Genomic DNA, 24658 nt, shown 5'->3' on the forward strand with positions numbered 1-24658 from the left:
TGCAGCACAGATTCATCTCCACTAAATGCAGAGATCCTTGGATCGGGAACAGAACAGTCATTTATAGGACATTTCATAACTTTCCTAAATTCTTATGAAAAAACTTACAGCACATCCTGCATTGTGCTACTGTACCTAATTTACTATACAGTGAGGAAAAAAAGTATTTAGTCAGCCACCAACTGTGCAAGTTCTCCCACTTAAAAAGATGAGAGAGTCCTGTAATTGACATCATAGGTAGACCTCAACTATGAGAGACAAAATGAGAAAACAAATCCTGAAAATCACATTGTCTCATTTGGAAAGAAATTTTTTTCAAATTTTGGTGGAAAATAAGTATTTGGTCAATTACAAAAGTTCATCTCAATACTTTGTTACATATTCTTTGTTGGCAATGACAGAGGTCAAACGTTTTCTGTAAGTCTTCACAAGGTTGGCACACACTGTTGCTAGTAAGGTTGGCCCATTCCTCCATGCAGATCTCCTCTAGACCAGTGATGTTTTGGGGCTGTCGCTGGGCAACATGGATTTTCAACTCCCTCCAAAGGTTTTCTATAGGGTTTAGATCTGGAGACTGGCTAGGCCACTCCAGGACCTTGAAATGCTTCTTACGAAGCCACTCCTTCTTTGCCCTGGTGGTGTGCTTGGGATCATTGTCATGCTGAAAGACCCAGTCATGTTTCATCTTCAATGCCCTTGCTGATGGAAGGAGGTTTGAACTCAAAATCTCACGATACATGGCCCCATTCATTCTTTCATGTACACGGATCAGTCGTCCTGGTCCCTTGGCAGAAAAACAGCCCCAAAGCATGATGTTGTCACCCCCATGCTTCACAGTAGGTATGGTGTTCTTTGGATGCAACTCAGCATTCTTTCTCCTCTAAACACGACGAGTTGTGTTTCTACCAAACAGTTCTACTTTGGTTTCATCTGACCATATGACATTCTCCCAATACTCTTCTGGATCATCCAAATGCTCTCTAGCAAACTTCAGATGGGCCCGGACATGTAATGTCTTAAGCAGGGGGACACGTCTGGCACTGCAGGATCTGAGTCCCTGGCGGCGTAGTGTGTTACTGATGGTAGCCTGTGTAATGCTGGTCCCAGCTCTCTGCAGGTCATTCACTAGGTCCCCCCCGTGTGGTTCTGGGATTTTTGCTCACTGTTCTGAAGTTCATTTTGACCCCACAGGGTGAGATCTTGTGTGGAGCCCCAGATCGAGGGAGATTATCAGTGGTCTTGTATGTCTTCCATTTTCTAATTATTGCTCCCACAGTTGATTTCTTCACACCAAGTTGCTGGCCTATTGCAGATTCAGTCTTCCCAGCCTGGTGCAGGGCTACAATTTTGTTTCTGGTGTCCTTCGACAGCTCTTTGGTCTTCACCATAGTGGAGTTTGGAGTGTGACTGTTTGAGGTTGCGGACAGGTGTCTTTTATACTGATAACAAGTTCAAACAGGTGCCAGTACTACAGGTAATGAGTGAAAAACAGAGGAGCCTCTTAAAGAAGAAGTTACAGGTGTGTGAGAGCCAGAAATTTTTCTCGTTTGTAACTTGACCAAATACTTATTTTCCTCCAAAATTAGAAAAAAAATTCTTTCTAAATCAGACAATGTGATTTTCAGGATTTGTTTTCTCATTTTGTATCTCATAGTTGAGGTCTACCTATGATGTCAATTACAGGCCTCTCTCATCTTTTTAAGTGGGAGAACTTGCACAATTGGTGGCTGACTAAATACTTTTTTTCCCCACTGTATATTTTAGGAGTTGGAGTTGGTCCATTTTATACAGACTCCGACTCCACAGCCCTGCTAAAAACAGCTTACCAGAGAGGATACAGGATGCTGGACCCCCACTGATTTGATGTGTGAAATGTGTAACTGGATGAGATGTAATATCTGTCCCCTCACAGCACTATATCCATGGCACACCAAACAATAACCATTACCTGCAGATGGCTTAACACTAATTATTTCCACGTCATCAGGTAAATGCATTTCTTGGCTATACACAAGCTCTGACGAAAGGGACATTTTGCTGGTACTCTGTAAATTTGCCTTGCAGGTCTGGTATCTTTGAGTAAGTGGAGACTGAACCTTTTCTCCAGAAGCAGAACTATAAGAGTCCTCTCTTGGCGGACTGTTTTCGCAGACAGAATTTTCCTCTGTAAAATAACAGAACGAATAGTAAAGCAATTACGTCTACAGATCAGTAATACCAAAACTAGACATGTGTCTACACTAAACAATTTAAAAAAATATATTGTTACTATTCTTGGGAATGCCAAGATGGCGGAATTAAACGAATGAGAAACAATAGGATAAGTAAAGGGTCTCATACACCGTAAACTAAAGTCAGTCAAACTTGCAGATATCGGCTGAATTTTAGTATCAAATCCCTTTGTCCTCCCGGCAGACGAGCAGATGCCAGAGGAGTCGGCCTGGCTCTTTCATAGAAAGCACAGGGGAGCTCAGCCGAGCCAAGCGACCCTTCCCTCGAGGAGATCGTTGTTGGCTGACAGCTATCTAACATATATAGGGGCTAGATTGTTTGGCAAATTCCTTCCTAACTCAGAAATGGACTTTTGTTGAAATTAAAGCAACAGGATTTCAGAACTATCAAGTGCTAATTAAAGCAATATAAACAAATATGGAGCACGCAGGTCTAATATATTTTTTAAGTAATGCTTTTCACTCCATTGACTAATGGTATCATACTTTTTATATTGGAGATGAGACATGGATTTATTTTCACTCCTCATCCTCACAATGAATCGCTTGTGATGCATTTTTCTTTATGAATCATCCTTAAAAATGGTCATTAAAACAATGAACACCTATTTCTTGAGAAGCATAATCTAAGGCTATGTTTACACATGTTGTGTTTTTCAGCGTTTTTTGCTGCAGATTTTTCTGCAAATTTTCAGCTGTGTTTTGCAGTACCAGCAAAGTCTATGAGACACCAGAATTCTCCGTTCAAACATCATGTTTTGTTTGTTTTTGCATATTTTGTGCCTTGGTTGGATTTTTGGAAAATAGAGAATGTCACTTCTTTCAGCGTTTTTTCATCCATAGGAAGTAATGGGGGGTGAAAAAAAGCTGAAAAAATGCACCAAAATTTGCATCAGCGTTTTTGATGGCAAAATAGAATGGGTTTTTTTTTCTTTCACAGAACTTTATGTACATGCATAAATAGAGACAGAAGAACAGTGAAAAAAACGTACAAAAAAACGCATCAAAACCTGCCAGAGATCAGTTCTGCTGCAGATTTGTTGCGTAAAACCCAACATGTGTGAACATAACCTTACTAGAGGACTGATTTCTTGTGGATTAAGAATGCTCTTTTAAGCTTGAGCTGGAAAAGTGCAGTACTGTACAGAAAAGTAACATACCTAGAGAAACCGGGATAGATTTCAGGTGTAATTTCCACATATGCAACACAGAATGTTTGTTTTTTGTACATTCAATCACCACCAAGTAGAATTTTTCAGAAAATCCACTTTGGGAGTTTTCTATAGGAGAAAAAAATAAGAAGGAATCAAAAAGTTATTGTATCTGCAATAAATAATTAGGCCTTAAATGTCCAAATGTTTTGACATGCTATGGTAGTCATTCCAGGAAAAGAAAGATCTGATTGTTAATAATCACCAGGCTTACAACAGAGTTAAAACACAGCATTAAAATAACGGCCTTCAAAGACAGTCACATGCGCCTGCTCGCCCCTAGCATGTGAAGTCACACTTCCTGCCCTACCGCTCAGTGTTCTCACATCATCTTGTACAATGAACGCTTTGTTTTTATCATTCATGTCCATAGGTGACATTTTCTGTGTGTTCTGTTTTTCAACAAGGAACAACCAATTTACTGGTTTACTCTGCAGTTCAGGAGATCCTTTGGTAGCATTTACCTTCCTGCTCTAAAATCAAGACTTCTGTTTTTAATGCCTATATTTAGTATGGAGGAAAAAAAATAGTAATGTCTGGAAATAATGAAAAAGTCTCAAGAATGACATAAGAAAGTGCCATAAAAGGCATGTATTTATATATAAATATAGGTATAGCTTTTGAATACAAATTAAAAGCTAGCAATTTCACTCTTACATCTTTACACTGGTCGAACATTGCAAACTTTTACTCAACCATATGATATTCTAAATGTTACTTGTCTGGTGTATTAGCCACCAGGTTTCTGTTACGTAATCTGAGAGCACCAGGAAGAGAGCCTGATTCCAGGGATGTGTCACTTACTGAGCAGTGTTTTGCTATTTCAATACAATGAGTGTTTCATCCTGAGGAGATTATCACTACATGACAAGCTGTCTCATGCTTCCTAGTCCAGCCACACCCCAGCACTGATTAGTAGTTTTCTGTCTATATATACAGAAAGCTGCCGATCAGTGGTGTGGGCGAGGTTATACAGCTCAGGATTCAGAGCTCTGCTAGATCTGCAGCAGAGAAAACTGATTGTATAATAACTGCTGCACCCAGCAAACTAAGTGACACATCGTTGGAATCAGGGTCTTGGTCCCTACCTCATGCTGCTGTCAGTTTATATATCAAAAACCCGCTGACAGATTCCCTTTAAGCAGTGGCAAGCACGTATGCTTAATCTTTCACAAATTCACACTAAAAAAAAGGTTTCCCAAAAACAACATATTCTCGAAACAAAACACAGATATTACTTATTGGCAGCATACTTGCAACTCGGAGAACTACAACTACACTTAGCCAACCTAAAAAAGCATATTACCAGAATCAGGCAGAAGACCACTACTTCCAGAAGACCCAGTTTTCTTTAGATTTCCCAGTATGAAGTCTTCTTGAAATACGTGTAATAGTTGAGTTTTTCTGCCATGCTAAGCATAAGAAAAATGTTAGCAAAAATGAAATTAGGCTTCTGCAGTATATGTAATGATACAACCATCTAAGCTTACCAAGCTGGTAATGGCATCCAGTTCAATAATGCATCCTGGTCTAGCGGTAGATTGTTGACTAATGATGTTGAAGACCTCCCCAACATATTTCTGAAATCAGGTATTATAACAGATTATTAAGGCCACTTTCATGATCCATTGAGACAAACACATCAGACTGCAGCACTTACTGAGATATCGGGGTTGGACAGCTCACACAGTAGCTTCTTAGCATCGATCACCGCTTGATATAACCTTAAATTTTGGCCATCGCTTGCAACAAAACACGCACTCGGGGAATTGCAGTATGTTCCTGAAATTCAGACATGTGACGTCACTAAGCCTTTATCATAGCCGTAGTTTATCAGCAGTGGCAGCTAGTACAATTTCTTAAAATGGTATACATAAAAGGTGCTCACCTAAGCAATGGCTTGGTATAAGAGTTGGCAACCAAGCAACATTCGAGAAAGCAGAAATGTGAAGAGAATTAATACGAGCCAGCTCAGAAACTCCACCAGAAAAAGACAGCGGTCCAACAGGGTCCACCCTCCAAAGGATGAGCTCACTATACACTGCATTTGGATCTTGCCAGGTTTTGTCAGCTTCCACCTCATTTTGATTACAATTAGGATCTGCCCGTGCCTCTTTTCCACCATCGTCTTCTACTGGGTGCAGAGAGTTGTGGTGAGACGTCGTTAGCAGTAGTGGCAGCACCGAATGGCAGGCTAGGTCATTGAGATGAAAGCGGTGACCACAGTATCTAGATTTGTGAGATATGCTGAGCACGGTTGAAAAGGCAGATTCTTCAGCAAAGCTGACCTGCCACTGGTTAAGAGACCCATCTGCGTGCTTAGAGATCATCAAGACATTAGGAGTGAAAATGCTCAATTTCAGACAGCTGGAGGACTTATTTTGGCCAGCGGATATTAGCATTGAAGATGAATGCGCCAAGCTAGGCGGCTTTTGTTTCCCCTGCTGAATAGCCAAGTCTACATTTTTTGTGCTGGCATACATCACAATGCTTCTGCAAAGAGAATTTGCGTCCCCGGTCGGGAATGCTACGGGAATTCTACATGAGAAGGACACCTATTAAAAGAAAAAAGGGTCTGTGAATCATAAAAACTTCTAATAAGAATTCTGATTAAATGTGAATATTAGCAGAGCAAACCTGCACTTGACGAAACATGCCAGGCTGGTATTCATCCAGCCAATCAACATGCCACACCAGCAGAGAGCCATCAACGGGATGAATACTGAACAACATGTCAGGGTTCTTGTTCCACTCCGACAGCAAGACTTCAATCTCATGGTCAATAACCGACGATGGGAAGGAAACATAGTTAGAATTTGTCACAGCCTTTTCATCATTCACTTCTTTCTTATCAGTGACCACTTTGGAATCGATTTCCCCAATATAATCGTTTTCTAAAACAAAAGAAAACATGGGCTAATATTTTATTTATGGGTCTTACAGACAAAAGAAGAAAAGAAGCAGCGCCGTATTTAAGAAACTGGGTGCAAGTGAAGTGTAACTTCGTGAAAGAAAAATAAAAAAAACTAAAAAAAAAACAACCTCCAAAACAATTCAAAAAAGTAGAAAACCTCTATACACAATATCTGAAGTATTTAAATCTGCTCTCATCCTGACTTTCCATAATCCCCTATGGGAACTTTACCAGCTGCTGAAAGGCTCCTGGTGAGATATTTCGGGAGATCACGTGAGAGGATACTCATAATTTTAAGTGTATTTTCCTAAGAAAATCTGATTGTTCACTACAGGTCCATATTGTTGCGGGGTGTAGATTAAGGAGAAATGACACGCTGCCCATAATGAAAATAGCTGATTTTGCCGTGTGAAGTTGCAACTAGCCAGGCAGGCATAATAGGAGTTGTTAGTTGCAGTGTGAACCTTACAATGCCAGGAGAGTATCGTGTGGGAATCCATTTCTAATTGACATGTCTCATACATGATGCATTCTAGGTGTAGTGACCACCCAGCACGTAAGAGCAGCTCACAACGCCAGATAGAGTAACTGCAGACTTATAGTTTAAGATCAGACAACCGCTTTAATCACCCACCCAACCTATGTGATTGCAGACTTGTGAATCCTCACATTGCCAGTGCTGGCAGTGCGCAGTCATGTGACCGCAGGTATGTGGTATGCATACTTCTTGTCACATTCCAACTAGACTGTGTCTGGCTTCACTCAATACATTTCCATTGAGCAAGCTGCGCCCATCTAGTCGGAATGTGGCAGGGAATATGCATATCACATACCTGCGGTCATATGACCGCTCACTGCCAGCGAATCCTCACAGCTCACAGGGGGCGTAATGTGAGGATTCACAAGTCTGCAGTTACAAGTGAGAATTCACAAGTCTGCAGACTTGTATTCCCTTGCTTTATTTGCTTTAGTTCTACGCCTACAGCATTTTTGTTTCATCTGCACTTATTTCAGGTAGCTAGCTTGCAAGCTCTCAAACCAAATACCAGATTTCCTTAATATTATGGCCTCAAGTGCAATATTCAGTGAAAGTCTAGCAATAAACACTGTTAGATAGACCGATGTCCATAAAAGACAAACCTTCATCTGAGTTTCCCTCAGTCTGGTGCATTTCATCAGTACTGGCTTCTGACGACTGCTGGTCAAAGCTTTTCTTCAATTGTTGGAGGAAGACTTCCATAGATAAGGAAAAATGCAACTCCTTGTTATTCAGCCAATGTACAACAAAAGGTCCATTTTTTTCTTCAGTCTCTCCAAGACTCATAGATGATATGGAAGGAAGAAGAGGAATGTCTGAGGAGATAAACAGAAAACAGTCTTCTTAAAGCAAGTTTAGAAAAAGAAAAAAAAGCTGAAGAAAAAAAAACAACCGACCCCTCGGGTTGAATACTATGAAAACTACATTACCTTTACTAGCAATTTATCAATATATAAAAAAAAAGGTGGTGAAACAAGTAAATGGTGCGATCCTTCACATGATATCACAGCATCAAACATACCGTAATAAAAAAGAAAAAAATAAGGGCCCATTACAACTCATGTAGTATATGCATCTATTCCTATTATATGATTAACCCCTTCTCAATGTGTGAATTACATGTCACATGTTGGGTTTAGGTGTAAGAAGCCAGCTATGTTGAAGCAGAAATAAATAAAACTTATGGCTTTTGGAATAAGGGGAGGAAAAAACAAAAAGCACCCAAACATGAAGGTGATAAAGCAAAACTGCATGCACCAATTAATATCTGCTTGATCAGTTAGGAACAATATGACTAATTCATAAAAAAATCATTCCTATGGACTCATGATTGAATCCCATCAAATTGTAATCTATTATTGATTCGGGTGTTTTAAAACCAGATTCAATAAAGAGCAATTCACAAAGCAACACTCCATAATGCGATTTACCAGAGGTCTGTCCCCCGAGATTATATGCAGACCACTCAGGACAGTCTATACAACATAAAATGCACCCAACAAGCCATAATGTACTTACAGACAAGCTTATATAAAAGGCAGAATCGGTCTTAGACTTTCTTACAACAAGTTACCTTTGATCAGTGAACATTGCTGAACCTTGTGGTATATGAACATAAATCCTCTAAAACTAAATTTTATTAAGAAATGTTAAAAACACCAAATTCCCTTTTGTGATAGAAAGGGTCTCATTTCAGTCACAATAATGCGACCGAAAAAAGACAATGATACAAGAAAAAGCCAACGTCCCTATGGGATTTGGATAAGCCCAATCAGGCACCAATGGTATATAATACACTTATCTCGCCCTAGTAAAAGCCTGATCAATTACTGCCTAGCATGGGGGTTGGCACCATATGAGGCTGGGTTGTAAGATGGAGTGCGCATGTGCTAATGCGTCACATCCAGCGCACAAGCTCCCAGCAGTTCAACCATCATGCTATGATGAGAATCCAATCTGGGTACACATTTAAAAAGAACCATATGGTGAAGGACCATAGCCTGCCACAATCTATTATGCATCGCTGAAATAAGCATTACTGCTCTCTTTCTGGACATCTTTGTACCTGGCCTCCTGATGAACCGATGGGACGGGGAAACGCGTTGAAGCAATAACCAAATCTGTGAGATAAGTTCTATGGATCAATATATCTGTGTGTTATCTCAGTCCAGTAACTATAATGTATTAGAATAGGCAGTCACCTTTTCTCTCTGTGTATAGCTCACCATTATAGGTCGAAACAGGGTACGATAGGGACAGCCGCCGAGGAACGGGGGCGCCAAAATCGCTGTCATAGGGTGCCAACCCCCATGCTAGGCAGGAATTGATCAGGCTTTTACTAGGGCGAGTTAAGTGTATTATATACCATTGGTGCCTGATTGGGCTTATCCAAATCCCATAGGGAAGTTGGCTTTTTCTTGTATCATTGTCCTTTTTCGGTCGCATTATTGTGACTGAAATGAGACCTTTTCTATCACAAAAGGGAATTTGGTGCTTTTAATATTTCTTAATAAAATTTAGTTTTAGAGGATTTATGTTCACATTCTACTAAGGTCTCCTCTCATGCTAATACCTAATTGGTACTTTAAAGTGAACCTTGTGGTCCAATATAAAAAAAAAGGTCTACATCTGATGAGGCTATAACTCTGCAAGACGATTTGTGATTTTTTTTCACCTGTCAGATCAGTCCTGTAGTGCAAGAGCTATTATTGTGAAGCAGAGTAAAAATGGTTCAGTCGTGAAGAAGCAGGCCGTGCAAACTCACAGGCTAGGCAGTGTGTGAAATGTAAAAATCACCTATCCTCTGTAATATCACTCACATCTGAGCTTGAAATTGCCTCCGGAAGTGACACCAGCACAATATGCCTGTATGAGATGGGTTTCCATGGTGGAGCAGATACACAAGCCTAGGATCACCATGCACAATTCAGGTGTCAGTGGGACAGCTATAAAGCACACAACAATGGACTCTGGAGCCGCGAAGACGTGCTTTCTACAGGGATGAAGGGGCGATGGAACAGTCTGATGGACTGAAATAATAAGACCTTTGCAATATGCATGGGCTACTGTAAAATTTGGTGGAGGAAGGATAATGTTATGGGGCTGCTCTTCAAGGTTCATGCTAAGACCCTTCTTTACCATGAAGATATGGTACAGTGCCTAATGACATTTTGGAGAACAGAATACTTCAAAGTTTTTAGTAATGGTCAGGGAAAGCTCTTTCCCGTTCCAGCATGACTGTATCCCTGTACAAAAAGTCTCCAGTCTGCGGCTTTGATATCGATTAGCCCCATCGACCTGAAATTTATGACCCATGCTAAATACAGGTTAGCATCAGGCAATACCACCAGTTAGAGAATATCATCTCCAGCTAGATGTAAACTGTGTATGGAACAGAACAGTTCTGTGTACACTGCTGTCGAGAACTCAGATCAGCCCCTATTCAACGGAAAAGGAGCCGAGCTGCTGATCTCAGAAGCACTAATAGTCACATGTTGCACAGACTTCTTATGCAAGAGACAGAAATCTAATATTTGTATCACTGCAAAGACAGGAGATCAGTGATGGAAGACTAATCAAAGCATGGCAAAACAAATTCAAGGTACGAAATTCCGCAAACGTATCCATAACTGCTTATGGCAATAATACACATAACTTCATAGATCTCACCTGTGGCTGGATTGATGCTGGCCGCAATGTGAAAGTGACAAAGTGCATTGCCATGGAAGGGTGTATTCCGATGAACCTCATGAGCGTCCTGCTGGTGAGGAGGGTATCCAGTATGCGCCACCAGTGCTAAAGACCGTCTCCTTCCTCTACGGAAATGCCTCAGATTCAACTGTGCACAGAGAAGTGTAATATTGTATTTATGCCTCTTTACTGCAGATTCACATTTTGCAAAAAATATTAATGAGTGAAACTCTAAATATCATACACACACACACACACACACACACACACACACACACACACACACAATGTCATTAAGAACCATCTTCAACGTAAACAAGAACAAGGAATCTTGGAAGTGATAATATAACCCTCAAAGGCCTGATCTCAATATCATCAAGTCTGTCTGGGATTACATGAAGAGATAGAAGGATTTACATTAGCCTACAACCACAGAAGGTCTGTGGTTAGTTCTCCAAGATGTTTGGAACAACTTATCTTCAGAGTTCGTTCATAAACTGTATGCAAGTATACCTAGAAGAATAGAAGCTTTGATGCTGCTTTGAAGGCAAAGGGCAGTCATACCAAATATTGATTTAATTCAGTTCTCTCTTTTCTATACACAGTCCATTTTGTGACTTGATAAAAATAAACTAAAACTACAAACACTTCTATCTTTGAATGCACTCTTACATTGTAGAATTTTTTTTTCACATCTGCCTAAAACTTTTTCGTGAATTGAAACTTCGAAGATTTCTCCAGCCATTTTAAAAAGGGCTTGGTTTTTTGTGAATGGCCATAGTGGGGGTGGGAGGCCATTTCCCATATCTCCACCCCAGGGTGTGGTCTGGGCTTTAAATAGCCAGCCTTTTTACTCAGGTGTTGTTCAGTGTATGGAGAAGCTACCTCCTCAGAGAGAGGAGCTTGTGTTTTTGTGCTAACCTGGACTGTATGTTATTGTTAACCATGAGTGGCCGGACCCCGGCAGGTGTAAGGACTGTTCTGTACCTTTTTCTTTACTGTTATGCCAGAAGGGCCGTGTTTATTTTATGAACTTTGCCATGGTTTATGCCATTTTAAATAAAGTACCAAAGAATTTAAAGAAACAGTTTTCCATGTCTACCTCCAAGTGCAGCAGAGCGAGCAACTCTACCACAATACACACACACAAAGCTTAAGTTTCCACACTGCATAACATGAGATTGAAAAAGGAACAACATTACCCCAAAAAGGAGCCTAGCTGAAAGTGGAAAGGAGCAAAGGGAAGTAAAATGACCCAAAATATGCAGAAAGGACAACATTTCTAGCTGCACTGCACCTAACATACTTTCTATGTATTTAAGACATGACATTAAATCTTACAGATGTGGTAAAGGTAATAAACTATCACACATGGATAACAGCTGATTATCCTACAGAATATTAGTTGTGTCTCATATTAGCTATAACCTTGGCAATTAATGGAATATCTCCTCCCCCCGTAAAGGGCTCTGTGGCTTTTTGTTCTAATGCATAAGTCAGAGGCTTATGTCCTTGGCTAGTTACTTGGCAACCAATTCCTGACAATATGGTCAATAACTGTCAATTCTGATCTAACAAGGTCTGAAAAAAGCAGGTACCAACCCAGCACTCCCAGCAGGCTTCATCCCCGCTCGGGAGGAATTGTGTGATGCCATCACTAGAACACCACACATCAAGGAGCTGAACATTATTGTCTGGTCAAACACACAAGCATTTCTGTGCATATAGCATAACACTGGGAATATGAAATATCTTGTAGAACAATCTACTGTTAAAGACAGATCGTTGGGGGAGAGCTTGTGATGGGGGTCAACAACAACCCAAAGCAGATTAAACTGATGCAAATGTATAAAAGTCTGCATAGTCTGCGGCTTTTCATAACTGCACATAAGAGAAATCCTGTACTGTCATATACTGGACACTGTCAATATCTTCCAAAAAAGGGGCATAAGAAGAAAAATATTGTTTCCAATGCTTCACAACACTAAACTATATAATGTTGAACGGAATTTTGTCTGCATCGTCTGACCCGGACACTAGGCATCACAGAGCAGTGAGGGCTTAGGTCAGATTAGTGGGATAGGACTCCTGGCACTGTGCTATGGCCCCCATCATTGTTTACCAGACACATTTATTCCCATTAATTGCAAAAGTACATCATTTACTACACTGTTCTCTCTCGACAGTCTGAACAGTGGGGTAATAGCTCTAGCTTTTTATGTTGTGGATAACACACTACATTAGTGTCTACAGTATAACAATTTACCAATGTGTCCAACATGCCACTATAATGTGTAAGGCGGCCACTTATAGGTGAATTTGCCATTAAAAATAGTTGATAACGATTACAGGTTACGATGTCAATAACTGCAGTCCTCACCTCCAGTGCACTCTGTACACGCTCTTTACTTGATGGATTTCTTTTGAAGTTATTATTCAAGCTGTCGGGCTCAATTTTTTGGCTAAATCCATCGCCACATAAAAGGCTGTCGTTAGGCAGCAATGTCTCTGACCAGAGCCGGCAGACATTGTCCTTGCAGCAGGTGAGAAGAACATTACATACAGAACCACTATAAGGGAAAAACAAAATAATTCTAAATGTATTGCTGTACAGAGGATTACACAGCAGAATAAAACGTCACATTGGGATGATGATGCTTCTGCCGTTCAGCAGTGCAAAAATCTACATGAAAAGTGCTGGTGTGCTTGCTTCAACAGAAGACAACCATCGATGAAAATCTGATAAGCAATGATAAAAAATTTGTCTGTTTTTTTGTCACATATGAAAAACAAAAGCGATGTTTGAACGAGGCCTGTTACACAGAAAATCTCTTGGGGACATCAAAATACAACGTGCAGTAATGCTTCACTCTGTTTTTTTCTCGTACTTTCATCAGTGAATCCGATTTTCATCAATATCTCATGAGTTTTTCAGGTATGCATAAAAGTAAGTAAATCATGTTGGTTTCTCAAACTTCTCTCAGTGAAGAGCTGACAGTACTAGGATGCCATCAGTGAGATGTCTGAGATGTTGACGCACTTGTACATTGCATTGGCAAGTTTGATCTGTGAGTTGGATCGATAACGGACATGAATCCAACGTGGGAGATTTTTAACTGAAAACGTATAAGCTTACTTTAGGCATCTGAATTAGATTTGTAAAAATGAATGTGCATGATACAGAGAAAAAAAAAAAAAAAAAAAGACATTCACACCGGTTTGCAGTCATAGAAAAGTCTGTAATAGATCATGAAATTGTTAAGTATAATACTTAACATTAAACTTAAAAGGGTTATAGGGATAAGCGATAACTTCCTGATCTCTAGGGGGTCCGACTGCTGGGACCCAGCTTGATCTGGAGAATGGGGCTCTGAAGAGTTTCGTCTGAAGGAAGCAGAGGACGAGCATGCACACCTCTACTCCACTCATTCTCAATGGGCTGGTCTCGGCAATCTCCGGCACATCCATCAAGAATGAAAAGAGTGGAGGTGCGAATGCTCGATCTCGGCTTTATACAGACCGGACTCTGAAGAGCTCTATTATCGGGATCAATGGGGGTCCCAGCTGTCGGACCTCCAACAATAGAGAAGGTACCCTCTATCCTATGAAAAGGGGAAATTTCTAATATTGGTACATAGCCTAAACCAGGGCTCGACAAACCCAGGCGCCTGGTCGCCAGTGGCACCTAGAAAATGTTGTCTGGCGCCTAGAAAATGTTGCCTGGTGCTTGAGGAGTTGAGAAGAAAAAAAAATACTCTCAATCCAATCCCACCTCCTGCACGGAGTCATCCAATCGGAGGAAGCAGGGACAGTATCACTCAGGCCGCCTTCTCCACTTTGCTCCGCCCCCCCTTATGCTCCGGGACTGGACAGGGAGAGTTGGGTTACGGGGAAGCAGGGCCGGCGTCAGCACCCGGCGTACCCGGGCAAGTGCCGGGGTCCTGGAAAATCAGAGGGGCCCAGCCGCCCACTCACTGTCGGAGCCCGGGCCCACACACCCACTCGCCCACTCACTGTCGGGGCCGGGCCCACACACCCACCCGCCCACTCACTGTCGGGGCCGGGCCCACACACCCACCCGCCCACTCACTGTCGGGGCCGGGCCCACACACCCACCCGCCCACTCACTGTCGGGGCCCTGGCCGCTTCCTCGGCACCTGTTCAGGGACGCAGGCGCTGCTTGATTGCCGGCACTTCCCGCAGACATGGCCGCGCGCTGTCTGGCTGTGTCTGCTAGTAATGACACGGCAGGGTCGACGGCACTGCACCTTTAATTGTGCTTGTGTGTCGCTCCTGCCGCGTCATTACTAGCAGACACAGCCGCACAGTGCGCGGCCATGTCTGGGGGAGTGTCGGCAATCAAACACCGTCGGAGCGGAGGTCCTGCACAGATGGGCGGGAGGGGCCCGGACCCGACCGCAAGTGGGCCCCTCTGATGTTCCAGGGCCATGAAGTCTGTGACACGCCGGGGGCCCTGCACTGCCCCATACCCGAGGAGCTGCTGGACAGGACACTGGACCGGGGACAGGTGAGTGAGGCTTCCCCAATCCCCATATTAAAAATATTAGTAATGGGTCTGTGTGAGTGCATGTATGTGAATGTCAGTGTATATGACTGTGTATATATATTTGTCTGTTTTATCTATGTGTATGTCTGTATGTGTACATATGTCTGCGTACCGTGTGTGCGCGCGCATATGTCTGCGTACCGTGTGTGCGCGCGCATATGTCTGCGTACCGTGTGTGCGCGCGCATATGTCTGCGTACCGTGTGTGCGCGCGCATATGTCTGCGTACCGTGTGTGCGCGCGCATATGTCTGCGTACCGTGTGTGCGCGCACGCATATGTCTGCGTACCGTGTGTGCGCGCACGCATATGTCTGCGTATGTGAAGGATGAGGGGGCAGGCTGGGCCATGTGTAATAAATATATATATATATATATATATATATATATATATATATATATATATATATATATATATATATATATATATATATATATATATATATATATATATATATATATATATATATTTCTCCGCCGTATCTGTGCATCATGAATCGTGTATGTGTTAAAAGGGCCCACTGAGACTCTTTCGCCCGGGGCCCAGAAAAACCTGGAGCCGGCCCTGGGGGGAAGGATCGCTGTGGCCGGGGGCCAGTTCTCATCTCCCGCTACCTGTGTAAGTACATACAAAGGCCGTGCTCCCCGGGGAGACGCCGTGTGTGAGGGGGTCTATATGTACAGTTTGTCAACAAAAAAAATTCTGGCTCCTAAATTTTTTGGCTGGCTCCTAGATTCTGAACAACTTTGTCGACCCCTGGCCTAAACATTAGAAGGCCTAACCTTAAAGGATATTTTCAAAACTGTGCTCCGACATTACTTTTTTTTTTGGTTTAGAAACAGAGCAATGGAATTACTGTTTGTTCTACAGACAGACAGAGGCAGAGGCAGCCCACTGATTATTGTGGGTGCATCAGGCTTCTGTTATATGTCAGTTTTAAGAATGGAAAAAAAAGTTCTACATGAGGAATTTCTTCTTCAGTTCTGAAAATAGACACATATTGGAACTCGGGAGGACTCCATAATAATCCACAGGGTCTCCTGCAGCAACTACGCAATGGATCTATTTTGGACATTAATTCAGTTGGTCTCTTCCTAAAACGGCACAAACGTAATGTCAAGCGTGATCATAGCCTTAAAGGGGTTTTTGCAACATTATAAAAGATTAAACAAGCAATGCTGCAATTTACGTCTCATTTAAAATTCTCTCCACTCCCAAGAACAAAGGAATATTTAAATCTAGCATGTCTGATAGATAAGGAGTGCAGCACTTGAAAGATTTTTGCTATAGAGCTTGGAAACATCTGGATCCAGATAGGTGCAGCTGCGCTCTCCCAATGCTACAGAGGCCAAGCTGCCTGTGCTATGCAGTATGGCGGCGGGACAGCACTGCTGGTCTGCACTGTCAATCAAGTAGAAAGCTGAGAGTCAGGGAAGCAGTGTGCTCCTGACATAATTGTTGAGAAAACCCCTTAAACTACCGTATGCTTCTGACATGAAAAGTCATGTTTTTTTTTGGATACACAAGATCCCTGAGCCCAATGATTGGCTGCATTGATCCCATGCGCTGTAATCAGGGCTGTGGAGTTGGAGTCGGAGTCTATTCTGTTGGAGTTGGTATAAAATGGACCGACTCCAAAACTATATAATAAATTGGGTACAGTAGTACAATGCAGTATGTGCTGTAATTTTTTTTCTAAGAATTCTGGAAAGTTATGAAATATCCTATAAATGTCTGTTCTGTTCCTGATCTAAGGATCTGGGCTTTTAGTTGAGATGAATCTGTGCTGCACTTTATGTACACGCTCAGTAGTGAGGTCGTGCTGTGGAGTCGGAGTCTAGATTCGGAAAATTGAGGAGTCAGAGATTTGGCTTACCGACTCCACAGCCCTGGCTGTAATTGGGAAGTCTTTGCTGTAGCTCATCAATAAAGACTGTGGAACTAGTGGAGAGCAGACACTGTAGCGAGGAAGGTGAATAAAACTTTTTTTTAGTATTTGCATAATAATTTGCTAACAGTTGAAGCTGATGTAATTGTCTGAAAACCTCTTTAATAAAGTGTGTTATTACTTATTATTAACGTTGCAGTTCCTGTGCAACTGACAGTCATTGCTACATGACCTATAAAGTGCACTGACCGTGGTGTGAATTTACTTGTCTTTCTCCAGGAAAACCCAGTTACTGCTCGAGGATGAGCAAGGTAGATAAATGAGAATTCCACCTCTCCTTCACCTTCCTTCTCTGGGCTGGTAACTGGAGATGAAACAGCTGAGTGCCAGCTTTCAGTATTGTACCAGACCTTTACAAGGCAGTCATCCTGTGAAAACAGGCAGATAAAGAATATTCAGGTGAAGCACAAAACAAAGCCTGAAGACAACTGAACAATATCAATATTTGGAAAACCATACAACTTGTAGGAAGGGAGCTTCCTACTGCTCCTGAGCCTTCAGTAAAAAAGAAACCCCACTGAAGATGGTACCCTTCTAATGGTATGAGCCTCTGATACTTGAACATTATAAAACGTAAAATCAATTTCCAAGAATATGAGAGCAAAAGGGGAGATCTTTTCCTGCTGGCTTTATAGCTAATGAAGCATATAGCAATACAGCCTGGAAGCAGAATCAATGGTCAACTTGTGAATACGCCACAATGTGAAAGCAATGTGACCTCTGAAGAACACAGATCTTTGGGGACTTAAAGTTAATGTATCATGAAAAAACGACCTAAGTTTATGTTAAAATTTGGTTTTTATTGCAATGTTTTTTTTTCATTTTCCATGTCACTAGCTTGCAGTTTTCACTCTGGACACTGAGGCTTACATTAGGCTGATACGTACTGTTCTGTAGAGATCACTTTTCAGTAAACACCTCATCATCACAGGTAAGACAAGTTCCCCCCAACAGAAATGACTAAATAATAATGTTCTAAATTAATCTGCTTCTTACTGGGTCTTCCTATTTTTTTATTTAAAACCTATCAATTGAGAGAGAAAAATTAGTAAAAAGATTAGACAGAATGGAGGGAGGGAGTTTAAACATTAGTGGTGGAAAGTAAAGAGCAGAAAGCAAAATTACATGTGACACAGGTAATAATCGTGACAATTTTATAAGTACACATTTAAATTTGATAATGTTGTTTGTTTAACCTTCCCGTTGCTTTTAAGAGACCCTGTGTAAATAAATTCTGGTGCATCTACTGAACGTTGCAGCCTATACAGGTCAAGATCAGAATTTGCAGTGATGAGCGAGCATGCTCGTTTAACCCTTTCACCGAGCACGCTCAGGTGCTCGTATATTAAGTTCGAGTCCCTGCTTCTGCATGATTTATGGCTGTTAGACAGCCTCAACACATGCAGAGATTGCTTGTTTATTAAGGAATCCTCACGTGTTGAGGCTGACTAGCAGCCATAACTCATGCAGACGCAGGGACTCGAACTTAATATACAAGCACGCCGAAGATACTTGGAAAGCACCCAGTGTGCTCGGCGAAAGAGTTAAACGAGTATGCTCATCACTAGAGTTCAGCAATATTCATCCGACATTTCCAACTCTAATGCCCGCACCATATTTATACTTAGATCGCACTTATTCCAGGGTCATGAAGGTAACATATCGACTTTAAAAGTTCAAAACAACTGATTGGCTACGTGGTCAGGTGAATGACAGAGGGGACATCATCCCATTAATCAAATGACTGAGTCAGCAATTGTTGGAAAAGGTATCACCACATCCAGGTCCGACATAGACCACCAGAGCAGTGGTGCTGGAGCGGTAAAATAACACTTGTATATTTTATAATGATCGCTTCCCACAGAAAAAGTTAGACAGCGTGCTCACGATGCGGATTTAATGCATTTCCGCCGCGAAAATGCATTAAAAACGCTTGTTAAGTTGTCTGCCATGTTTCCCAATGATAATCCGCACGTGCTGTGCACATGCTGCGGAAATTTCCGCTGCGGATTATCATTGCGGAAAAATCCGCAGCACTACCAATTATTTTGCGGAATCGCGGCAAAATCGCTGCCATTGACTTTCATTGAACCGCATAACATCCGCATGTACACATGTATGCATGCGGATGTTATGCGGTTCAATGCGCGGATGGTACCCGGGTCTGGAGAAGAGGAGACTCTCCTCCAGACCCGCGTATTATTAGTAAAAAAAAAAAAAAAGAATTAAAACGTAAAAAATAAAACATTATACTTACCTCTCCGGCGGCCCCTGGTCTCCTCTCTGGTGGCGTACTGTGTCCTTGACGTCCTGCGGTGTTCTCAAAGGACCTGCGGTGACGTCATTTAGTCAGGTGATGGTCACGCGAGGTCCTTTGAGAACACCGCGGGACGCCAAGGACAGAGTATTTTTTACGTTTTAATTCTTTTTTTTACTATTGATGCTGCATTTAAAGCAGCATAAGTTGGTCAGATAATATAAAACCAAGCCAGTTGCATGGATTTATATAGTGTGACCAAGTTGTCAAGCAGCTCAAGCGCTCAAAATCGCTTCAAAAAACACATGCAAAAAAGCTTCTCCCTGCCAGAAAAAACGCATGTAAAATCTGCATGCGATTAGTCTGCCAGGGAGAGGCAGAAACGCTCAGGAAAAATCTGCATCAATTCAGCATTGTGGGCACATAGCCTAATAGGGAAAGAATAAAGGGGTTTTTCTATTAGGTGATCTTACATAAATTGTATTTTGCAGCTATAATTTACCTTCTGTTCCTTATTAACCATGGTTTTCATCATCAGCGTATGATTAATAATAATTATTAACTTTTATTCATATAGCGCCAACATATTCCGCAGCACTTTACAATTAAGTAGGGACATATACAGACAATATAAACAATACAATGTATCATATTTCAACAGTTTCAGGAGGAGTGAGGGCCCTCCTCGTAAGCTTACAATCTATATGGAAATGGGGAGACACAATAGGTAGAACATGGTCGTCAGCCAGTATCTGTCTAAGGGCAGTTACCGTGTGCTATTTGGTGAATGGAGGATGTGGAGACAGATGAATAGGCAGGAGCAGATTAAGATTAATATTTAGGCGGGAACAGGGGAGAGTTAGGTTGGTGAGTTGAGGTGATAGGCTTGACTAAACAGATGCATTTTTAAAGCACGTTTGAAGACATGGGGGCTAGATATCTGTTGGATCATTTGGGGCAGTGCATTCCAGAAAACTGGCGCGGCACGAGAGAAGTCTTGGAGCCAGAGGCGTGAGGTTCGGATTAAGGAGGATGTTAGTCTTAGATCAGTTGCAGAACGGAGGGCACGGGAGGGGCGATAGACAGAAATGTGGGATGAGATATAGATCAATGCAGACCTGTGGAGAGCTTTGAGGGTGAGAGAGAAGAGTTTGTATTGTTTTCTGTCGTGAATGGGTAACCAGTGCAATGACTGGATTAATTAGAACTTTACAATTGGTTATGTTTGTGTATCTATGTAAAGCTGAATGTTGTTTTTGCAGGTGATGATGCCTAAAATGCGTCAGCTAATGTCTGCCTGAATTTCTGATGAATTTTAAATAAACCCGACATTTCTTATGGTTCCTGGTCCTCAGGTGGGAACCCACATTTCCACACATCTGAAGAAGCAGGAAGGTGAGATGACGGTGTACTTATTATTGGTTCTCTATAAATAAATGTTACTAAAAATGTACGAGGCTGTTTACACAAGATGATTTATAGAAGACCGACAAGGAAGAGCACACAGGCAGGAACATTTACCGGTAGGTGCAGCTATTGTCTGGCATATACTAGATCACACTGATATTATATGCGAGTCATGCCAAAATTAAAATCCCCTTTCATGCAAAGTAAATGGTAACACACCCTTGTCCACGGGTGTACTTTATTTAACCCACAATTTATTATTTTAGGATTTTACAAACAAAAGGTGAAACTCCTATGTGAACAGGGCTCAAAAGGTTGTATACTCATTAAACGAACGTTGTTGAAAATGGACAATTTCAACAAGAATTTGATGGGAACATTTTAACAATTAACCATCGTATTTTCCGATTCGCAAACAATGTTCCCAGATTCTCCTTCACCCGATGCCATTAAACACATTTGGCAATATTAACGACAGAGCAAAAATAGGTAAGTGTGAAATAACATGAAGGCTGAAAGGAAGGTATTCATTCAATGGTTGTTCACCCATCATCACACAGGGATAATGGCTGAATGTGGCCGACACTGCACCCAAAGGCTGCCTTCCAAATCATATGAAAATTGGCCACCGTTGGAGGGCAGAGTTTTCGGCGTGTGTGGCCAGCTTTCCCATGTGGTTTTAATCCATCCAGGCCTCATAATTCACTCACCTTAGGATTTGTTAAACTTCAGCTTTACTTTTTGCATGTGGGTCTCTTCTGATTTTTTTTTTTTTTTTTAGCTGGAGTAGTTTCCAAATCCGCTTTTATTTTATTAGAATTTTTATACAATTTGGATCCGACTCCACTTTTGAAAAGCCCTTCCTCCACCCTAAAAAACCCCACATACATATGCAAAATTTCACTGTGAACAATACATTACACTCCCAACTCATCTTAATATTCTCTTAGGAAAATACAAAATAAGGAAACACTCACCTTTCCAGCTGTAGCAAAAAATTCTCCATCTGGGGAAAACTTCATAAGATGGACTGAAAAAGCGGTTCTGTAAAATACAATTTTTTTGATGAGGACTAGATGAAATTTTACTTCCAAAGCAAGAAAATACATTTGTGAAAACCCAGTAATTAGTGATTCACATACAGTGGCTTAAGTATTCACCCTCACCCCCACTTGGCTTTTTACCTATTTTGCTACATTACAAACTGTGTTTAAATATTTTTGTAATCAGATTTGTTTGTGATGCATCAGAACTAAATAGTCTAAGTGGGTGAAGTGAAGTGAGAAAAATATAGGCATAAATTACATTTATGGGATGAAATAACTAAAAATTGGCATGTGCATATGTATTCACCTTTTTGCGATGAAGCCCCTAATAATTTCTGGTGCAAGCAATTACCTTCGTAAATCACATGCTTCTTGAAAGTCCACCTGTGTGCAGTGTAAGTGTCACATTGTCTGTCCGTATATACACTTTACCTTTTCTGAAAGACCACAGAGGCTGCAACACCATTAAGCAAGCAGCACCACTAACCAAACAACACCAAGAAGACCAAGGCAGGGTTGGGTTATAAAACAATATTCCAATCTCTGATGATTGCACAGAGCACCATCAAATCCATTATCATCAAATGGAAAGAACATGCTACCACAACAAACCTGCCAAGAGAGGGACGCCCACCAAAATTCTCAGCCTGGGAAAGGAGGGCATTAATCAGAGAGGCAGCACAGAGACCAAAAGTAACCCTGAAGGAGCTGAAGAGTTCCCAAACAGACTGGAGTATCTGTCCATACGACGACAATAAGCCGTACACTCCATAGAGATGGCCTTTATGGATGAGTGGGCAGAAAAAAGCCTTTACTTACCCACAAAAATTGTAAGACTCGTTTTGAGATTGCCAAAAGACATGTCAGACTCCCCAAATGTATGGAGGAAGGTGCTGTAGTCAGATACGACAAAAATTGAACTTTTTGGCCACCAAGGTAAACGCTATGTCTAGCGCCATACCAACACAGGTAATCACACCAATAACATCATCCCCACAGTGAAACATGGTGGTGGCAGCATCATGCTGTGGAGAAGTTTTTCGACAGCAGGGACAGGGAAAATGGTTTGAGTTGAGAGAAAGATGGATGGTGCGAAATACAGGGATATCCTGGAGCAAAACCTGTTTCAGTCTGTCAGTGATTTGAGACTGGGACGGAGGTTCACCTTCCACCAAGACAATAACCCAAAGCATACTGCTAAAGCAAAACTCGAGTGGTTTAAGGGGAAACGTGTAAATGTTCTTGAGTGGCCTAGTCAAAGCCCAGACCTTAATAAAATTGAGAATCAGTAGTCAGACTTGAAGATTGCTGTTCACTAGAGGAAACCAACTAACTTGAAGGAGCTGAAGCAGTTTTGCCTTGAGGAATGGGCAAAAATCCCAGTGGCAAGATGTGGAAAGTTCATAGAGACTTATCTAAAGCGACTTGCAGCTGTAATTGCGGCAATAGGAGGCTCTACAAAGTACTGGCTTTAGGAGGTGAATAGTTATGCACACTGAAGTTTTCACTTATTTTGTCCTATTTGTTGTTTGCTTCACAACAAAAAGAAAACCAAATATTCACAGTTGTAGACACGTTCTTTACATGAACTGATGCAAACCCTCAAAAAACACAGTGAAATTGCAGGTTATGAGGTACCAAACACGAAAAATGCCAAGGGGGGAGGGGTGAATACTTTAGCAAGCCACTATACTTTTTACCAAAAGAGAGCAGAGGTTTAGTCTCTTGGAGAGTCCCTTACCAAAGCATTCCCTAGTTTATAGTCATTGAGATAGATGATTTCTCGCCTTCTCTTACAAGCACATTTGAGGTTATTCTGGTGTAATAGCTGTCACCTTCATATTAAGGATGCATAAAGTATTTGTACAAGTTGCAAGACGTCTCTCATTCTGGAGTGTCCTTTCACTCATTAAACTTGTGTGCATTTCATATGTACAGATGTGTTCACCATTAAAGGAAATCTGTCACCAAGTTTTCGCTATGTAATCTGAGAACAGCATAATGTAGGATCAGAGAGCCCGATTGCAGCAATATGTCACTTACCAGGCTTTTATTTGCTGTTCCAATACAATCAGTAGTTTATCAGCAGGAGATTATCACTACAGGACAACTTGTCCAATCCCGCCCCAGCACGGATTAGCAGCTCTTTGTCACTATACAATGCAGAGAAAGCTGTGGTGTGGACAGGGTTATACCCAGCTCAACTCTGTTAGATCTGCAGTAGAGAAAAACTGACTATCACAACTGCTGCACCCCGTAAACTAAGTGACACATCACTTGAATCAGGGTCTCTGCCCCTACCTCAAGCTGCTGTCAGATTACTAGCTTACAAATCCCTTAAAAAGGAGCACTATCATTTGTACATGGCTGACCATTTTATTTAGAGAACCTACAGCCAAATCAAAATGGACAGTTTCTGTTTATGTTTTATTCCCTCTACTCCCTCGAATAGCTCATATTTTTCCAGAAATAAGGGCTTTTTTATTTGGTGGTCATCTTTATGAAGGGGACGTTGCTCACAGGATAATTATGCAGAGCCACTACAGACGCACCTCCAGGGAATCCTGTTAGTCACATCCCCTTGTAAAGATCATATACATAATGAGACCAATATCTTGAGAGTTGTGCGACTGATTTAAAATAAATAAAATAAATAAATAGAATAATCAGGGAAGCAGCAGGCATTTTTTGAGCTGCATTAATTTATACAGTTTGTCATGATACTAAATCATTACACTCTTCTGCTCTTATGTTCTATAGGAGGCTGTCTAGCACTTTGAACAAGATTTTTTATTAAAACAGGTTGTCTGTGCTGTGTCATTGGGGGATATTAGTTTTTTGAGCACATACT

At 41.4% G+C, this 24658-nt stretch overlaps 1 protein-coding gene across 2 annotated transcripts in view; it reads right to left on the reverse strand.

The window, feature by feature from the left end:
• The window catches only part of DMXL1 (Dmx like 1), a 136809-nt gene that overhangs the window by 62960 nt on the left and 49191 nt on the right, over window positions 1-24658 (reverse strand). For both annotated transcript variants that reach the window (XM_073676944.1, XM_073676939.1), the window contains exons 6-17: window positions 21739-21805; window positions 17287-17465; window positions 12965-13154; window positions 10564-10732; window positions 7497-7709; window positions 6080-6336; window positions 5331-5997; window positions 5103-5224; window positions 4933-5022; window positions 4749-4854; window positions 3392-3511; window positions 1949-2164 (exon numbers count right to left, since the gene is read on the reverse strand). In XM_073676944.1, the coding sequence (XP_073533045.1) occupies window positions 1949-2164; window positions 3392-3511; window positions 4749-4854; window positions 4933-5022; window positions 5103-5224; window positions 5331-5997; window positions 6080-6336; window positions 7497-7709; window positions 10564-10732; window positions 12965-13154; window positions 17287-17465; window positions 21739-21805 (2396 nt within the window). The remainder of the gene's footprint in view (window positions 1-1948; window positions 2165-3391; window positions 3512-4748; window positions 4855-4932; window positions 5023-5102; window positions 5225-5330; window positions 5998-6079; window positions 6337-7496; window positions 7710-10563; window positions 10733-12964; window positions 13155-17286; window positions 17466-21738; window positions 21806-24658) is intronic.

This window comes from Phyllobates terribilis, unplaced genomic scaffold, assembly GCF_046119375.1.
Source record: "Phyllobates terribilis strain yellow unplaced genomic scaffold, ASM4611937v1 Scaffold_1__5_contigs__length_1240528914, whole genome shotgun sequence".
NCBI lineage: Eukaryota > Metazoa > Chordata > Amphibia > Anura > Dendrobatidae > Phyllobates > Phyllobates terribilis.